At 36.5% G+C, this 6,575-nt stretch overlaps 1 protein-coding gene across 1 annotated transcript in view; it reads left to right on the top strand.

The window, feature by feature from the left end:
* The window catches only part of LOC107734518 (GTPase NRas), an 11,932-nt gene extending 5,939 nt beyond the window's left edge, over positions 1 to 5,993 (top strand). Inside the window, exons 2-5 of the mRNA XM_016546490.1 lie at positions 2,862 to 2,993; positions 3,896 to 4,074; positions 4,253 to 4,409; positions 4,592 to 5,993. Coding sequence (XP_016401976.1) covers positions 2,883 to 2,993; positions 3,896 to 4,074; positions 4,253 to 4,409; positions 4,592 to 4,711 — 567 coding nt within the window. The 5' untranslated portion in view covers positions 2,862 to 2,882 and the 3' untranslated portion in view covers positions 4,712 to 5,993. The remainder of the gene's footprint in view (positions 1 to 2,861; positions 2,994 to 3,895; positions 4,075 to 4,252; positions 4,410 to 4,591) is intronic.
* Positions 5,994 to 6,575: the final 582 nt, after the last annotated feature.

Raw genomic sequence — 6,575 nt, 5'->3', positions numbered from 1 at the left:
ATGGGTCAAAATTATAGATTTTTCTTTAATGCCAAAAATCATTGGGATATTAAGTAAAGATCATGTTCCTTGAAGATATTTTGTAAATTTCCTACCGTAAATATATCAAAACTTCAGCTTTGATTAGTAATATGCATTGCTAAGAACTTCATTTGGACAATTTTAAAGGCGATTTTCTCAATATTTATTTATTTTTTTCCCCAGATTTTCAAATAGTTGTATCTCGGCCAAATATTGTCCTATCCTAACAAACCAAAGCTTATTTATTCAGCTTTCAGATGATCTATAAATCTCAATTTCGAAAAATTGACACTTAAGACTGGTTTTGTGATCCAGGGTCACATTTATATTAAGTTAATATCTCACAATTCTGACTTTTTCTTGAAATTCTGCCTCTAAATCTTGCAGTTCTGACTTTTTTCTCAGAAATGTGAGAAAAAAACTCAGTTGAACTGAGAGAAAGTCACAATTACCTTTTTATTTATTTTTTATTTTTTTTATCTCGTGGCAGAGACAAGCTTCTATAGTTTACAGCCAGTTTTACTTCTATAATGTGTGTGTTACTTTTATATCCAGGCTGCATGTGAGTTTGCTAAAACAAAAGCTATTTGGCTGTTGGTTAACATTATCCAACTGGCTGCACAGTGACGTCAGTGGAAAGGGAAAGTTGTTCAAGAGGAAGAGCATGCAATTTAATTTTGATGACACATGATTTTTTTCCTTTAGATCAACATGCTCAGATGCATAGCTTACAATTTTTTTGAAACATGCATGTATAATAAGATCTTAATTATGTTGAATTGATAATGGTAAAAAGGATGTTTTGAGCTAAAATCAGTCTCAGGTTTAGGTAAAAACAGCTCCAGGGTCAGTGACCTCTGCTTCTCTCTCAGGTTAATGTCTTTTCCTGGCTGTACTCTGAGAATGACTTTGACATTTAGCCGTTCTATAAATAGATTGCATAGGTAATGTTTGCAGAGGGGGTGCTTTCCTCCAGAAACTTTTATTACTATTGTGATGTCAGTGGTCACATGACAATGGAGAGACTGCTGAATAACCTCCAGTATGAGTCATAAGAATGAGAAGGTACATAAGACAACATTATATTATTCATGGTGCAATATGCTGTTAATTCACTGTCTGTAAACTCTCAGTGCCACAGTCATCCAGATAACTGCTAGAAGGGACACATCTGCGGTTACAGGGTATGCGCACATCAATATAGCGTAATTCTTGTCACGCTGAACAACAAAAATTACTGTATTTGCATTATTGTAAGGGGTATTGGGGTAGGTGTAGATGTTAATAAAACACAATCTAATAGGTAGAAAATGTAATTAATTGTTAACTTCCGGCCGTAGTTGTATCCCTTCTAGCCACAATCAGGCAACTGCTGAAGCTAGCATGCATGGGTGGTGTTGTCAAGTCATCAAGTGGAGTTTTTACTATATTTTTTATCAAATTTGCATCCTTGGTGATTAGATATGTTTCCATCCACCTATTTTTATGCGCATTTTTTTGGATTATCGCATAAAAAACAGCTGGATGGAAACGCCAAGATGCGCATAAATTCTAAAAATGCGCCGTCATTAGGTATCAATGTGTGCTCGGCAAGACCGTTTTGTGCTTAAGCGCCACCAAGTCGTGTTTCACTGTAACTTCAGCAGCTCCAGGCTCGTGAACATAAGCGCCAATCTCATTGGTCGGCCAGTTTTTAACGTGGCGCGACAAACCAAAAAAACGAGCCCGAGGCGTTTTAAAAAAAATTACGCTTTTACGCCTGATGGAAACGCCAAGATGCGCATAAATTCTAAAAATGCGCATAAAAAACTTATGTGCACAACTGAGTACGATAAACTTTTTATCCGATAAGAAAAAATGTGCATAAACTACGATGGAAACACATTTACAGCATAAATTCCACCATGCGGCATTCAAAAAGTCATGTGACTTTGCGCTATGAGACGGTATAACTTGACAAACCAGCAGACCGATCTCGTTCACAGCATATATGTTGTTTTGGTCGTTCTGAAATGCCTGAGGAAAGTCTGTCATCAAAGTATTTCTGTATAATTACTGTCTTACGTGACTGCGTTCCCAAACAGCAGGCATCCACCTCTAAAAGCAATGACCGCATTTATTGTGTTACGTCTGCTCTCTCTGAAGCCTCGTACACACCGGGACGATTATCGTGCGCGCTTATCGCCGACGTTTTTCGACGCGTCTTTTGTGTTCATACCCAAGCGATTTTCGCAGGCAATGAGCCGAGTGAACGTGCAAATTCACTCCCTGACATTAGATGGCGCTTAATGAAAAACAGAAATACCCCGGTACACATCGAATCCTATTTGATCTGCAATTCCTCTCCATAACAACTCCTGCTCTCTCTGAAGCGCAAGTAATTTATTACATATGAAAATTATTATATTCAGTGGCTTCTCCTAGTTTTCTTAGAGATATTTAGTGCCAGTTTATCAGGAAGTGACGATTTTGTTCTCTTTGACTCGTTGGATGGAAAGGAAACGGTGCTTTATTCGCAAATGTTTTATGCGATATTCCAGTTTTGCGCATAAGCTAAATTCGCATCTTTGGATGGAAACATAGCTAGTGTTAGAGACTTCTTTCAAAAACCAACCCCAAACTTTTGAACAGAAGTGTTTTTTATTACTCTGATTATCTCTCTCTCTCTAGATTTAAGCAAAAATTATTACATTGCCAACGCAGTAATAAACCAGTTTACAAACACAGAAAATGTGTTATTAGTGATTTTTACACAGATGTTTTGAAGTATTTATTTGTATGTCAATCTGTTTATGAGTTCTAAAGTGTTATTAATATAATTCTCTCTGTCTCCATCGCAGGTGGTCTCTCAGGACTGTAAGATGACCGAGTATAAGTTGGTTGTTGTGGGAGCAGGTGGTGTTGGGAAGAGTGCTTTAACCATCCAGCTCATTCAAAATCACTTTGTGGATGAATATGACCCTACTATTGAGGTACTTAATGACCTTCTGACCTCATCTTTCCTTAAGTTACAACTTGACTTGCACTACCATTCAAAATTTTGGGATCAGTAAGATTAAAATATTTTTTAAATAAGTCTCCTATGTTCAGCAATGCTGCATTTATTTGATGAAAAACACAGTAAAAACTATAATATTGCAAAATATTATTTCACTTTAAAATGGTTTAAAAAGGTTTTTTTAAATGTAATTTACTCCTGTGATGCAAAGCAGAATTTTCAGCATCATTACTCCAGTCTTCAGTGTCACATGATCCTTCAGAAATCATTCTAATATGCTGATTTGGTGTTCAAGAAACATTTCTCATGTTTTCATAATAAAAGTTACAATTACATAATATGTCTACTTCAATTCGTTTTTTTTTTTTTTTACATTTAAATGGTGGCTGTGTCATAAAAAAATATAACTTAAACATTGAAGAAAAGTAAAAAATTATCCACTTATTGAGCGATTACATGAGACAGGATACGGATTGTAAAGTTGTACTATTTCTTTTAACTTACCTTCGGATGTTTAGTCATGTTTATTTGGAGATCAGTTCACGTGTGCCTCGCGCTGCCGCGTCTGGTTATCGAGGCACTGCGATCTGTCACTCCACATCAAACAGCGCCAAAACGGCGTTTATTGTTTGAATACTGCAATACAACGGAAAGAATTTGAAATCTGAGACTTTGTTTCATATTAAAAGTACCAAAGCACAATGCTTATTGCGATTGGGTGGGAGGTGCCCTTCAATGTTCCGTCCATTAACTGAAAACAGGACTAATCCATTCTTGGGATTTAAGAATCGATATAGATTTGTAAAGATGAATATCGATTAATATCGAGATATCGATTTTTTTACCCAGCCCTACTGATCATGTCCGTGTCTTCAGGACTCTTACAGGAAGCAGGTGGTGATTGACGGTGAGACGTGTCTGCTGGATATCCTGGACACTGCAGGTCAGGAAGAGTACAGCGCAATGAGGGACCAGTACATGAGGACAGGAGAGGGTTTCCTCTGTGTCTTTGCCATAAACAACAGCAAATCCTTCGCCGATGTGCATTTGTACAGGTCCGTAAGCCAAAGAAAGGGGTTTCAGTTATATTTTTGAATCCTCTGGATTTTAAGCAGTGGTAATACGAGTGGAGAATGTTTAAGACATGTCAACAATGTCATAAATTCTATTATAAATATGAATGAGTATTTGTAATGTTTTCCAAAGTCTATAATATGGTAATGTGCTTTTTAGAGAACAGATCAAGCGCGTGAAGGACTCCGATGATGTTCCCATGGTCCTAGTGGGGAACAAGTGTGATTTGGCCAGAACGGTGGACACCAAGCAAGCTCAGGAACTTGCCAGAAGCTACGGCATAGAGTTTGTAGAAACTTCTGCCAAGACCAGACAGGTGGGCAAAGACTGATCATCAAATCTCTGCTTTTCATAAAAGCAATCGTTTGTGTATTAGCATAGTTCACTTCTTTGTCAGATGACTGCTTTTACCGTAATACTGAAGCTAAACCTAAATCTTCACACATAGCATATGTTATGCTAATGAAACATCCTTTGTCTCTTTTCTCTGTTTTTCAGGGAGTTGAGGATGCTTTTTATACCCTTGTCCGTGAGATCCGACATTATCGCATGAAAAAGCTCAACAGTAGAGAAGACAGGAAGCAGGGCTGTCTGGGTGTGTCCTGTGAAGTCATGTGACTGCACTGCCTCCCCCTTTGTTGTTGTTTTTTTGTTTTTTTAGCAGTTTGTTGACCAGGCAGCTGGAAGCCTCATGACCGTGTGTGTGCGCAGAGTTTGCCCTCTGCTGGCTGAAAGGGATTCATGCACAACTGGTCATCTTTCCCGTTGGCCTGCTGTAATGGATAAATGAGGCCATTGGACATTTACGTGTCTTAACCGAGGCTCATTTGTCTCATTTAGTACTTGGGTTTTGCCTCTTCCTTGAGAAGAAAAACCTAAACGGGCATTGAGTTCTTCTTTCTTGACTTCTGACCTGTTATGAACACAACACATTTAACCACAAAGTTTAAAGGATGATTAGGAAATTATATTTTGAAGCTTTTTTCACATTTTCACATTTTCATGGACATTTATCACTTTCCCCCCTCAAATTCTCATCATAATGCATCCAAATTTTTACATGCAATTACTATTATTCTCACTGGTGATTCCCATTGTTGTGATGCAATACATTTTACTGTAATGTGATATTTTCTTTTAATAGGCCTAAAGGCAGTCTAACACCTACTAGTACAATGCATAAATACTTTAGTTTTTTTTTTCATTACAGTAATGAGAATTAGGGGGGAGATGTTCTTAATTGTCAATAAATATATGACAAAAATGTCACAATGCAAAAACTCGTAATAGTCCTAAAAATAGTATTAATATTGTTTACCCAAAATATAAGTTCGCATTTGTTACTTAGATTTTTAGGGTGAAACCTGGACCCTTTCTTAGCATTTTTTTTTTTTTGAGATTCACCCAAGAATGTTTTCATTACAAGAAGTACATATTTCAGGGAAGAGAAGGAATTGTTTTTTTTTTTTAATGGTATTTAAATTGGGATTATTGTAATATAAGACTATCACCATTTATCTTAATATAAAAGCTGTCATCTTCAGTTTCTCTTTTAAAATCTCAGACCTGATGTTGTAAAGGCCTCAGAAAAGAGAGAAGAGAGAACGTGAAATGCCCATTAATCTTAATCCGCAGGTTCAATGCTCAGGAATACTGTGAACGCAGAAGTTCTTCAGAAATGCGTGGGATTATTTCTGTTTATTTCTTTCCCTTTTACCTTTCATTTCTTATTTCTTTTTTGTTGTAGCCAAAGAGTTTTAGCATTTATGTTTACTGTTTGTCTCATATACTGTAGTTCCGTTTACTATAGAGTTTCTTTTATCCTCTTTGCTCTCAGATGTTAATTGTATATTTTGACATATAATACATAATGATTAGAATGATTTTAGATACAGAAAAGTCAATCGGATGGGATGTGTTGGATCTTACGTAAAGGGCCTTTTGAATCATGGTGCTGCTGGTGTACATGCCAAATCTGTGTGCCACCTTCTGCGTCCTATAGAGCATGACACCTTTTAGCTCATGTTAAATAATGTCTTAAATCTTCCAATCAAAGCTGTAAAAATGGATTTAGTTGGGATTGTAACAGACCATAGTGAACGTTGTTGCAATGTTTATTTTCATGCCTGAAGTCTCTTCTTGAAAGCCAGTGAAGGTTTATCAAGAAGTTAAAACGATTATTCGTGTTGACTATCATGTTATTTATATCTGAACCTGTGCCTGATTTCATTAACAGTGAAATCTGAAACATGTTCCCATTAATCATACTGTGTTTGGCCTTCTATCTTCGCTTTAACGGAGGCAGGGTGTTTTCTAGAAAATACAAACTAAGTTTGCCAATACATTAACAATCCTTTCTTTTTCAGCTATATGAAAACTTGATTTATGATATAGTTTGCCGTTTTAGCACAATTTGTTAGTATCACAGACCTTCTTTAATCAGAAAATTGTGAAAATGAACATTTCATGTCTTTTTTTTTGG

Source organism: Sinocyclocheilus rhinocerous, unplaced genomic scaffold (genome assembly GCF_001515625.1).
Source record: "Sinocyclocheilus rhinocerous isolate Xijiao unplaced genomic scaffold, SAMN03320098_v1.1 scaffold99, whole genome shotgun sequence".
Classification (NCBI taxonomy): Eukaryota; Metazoa; Chordata; class Actinopteri; order Cypriniformes; family Cyprinidae; genus Sinocyclocheilus; species Sinocyclocheilus rhinocerous.
Note: the sequence above shows the minus strand (reverse complement) of the source record. Positions and strands in the feature narration are given on the sequence as shown.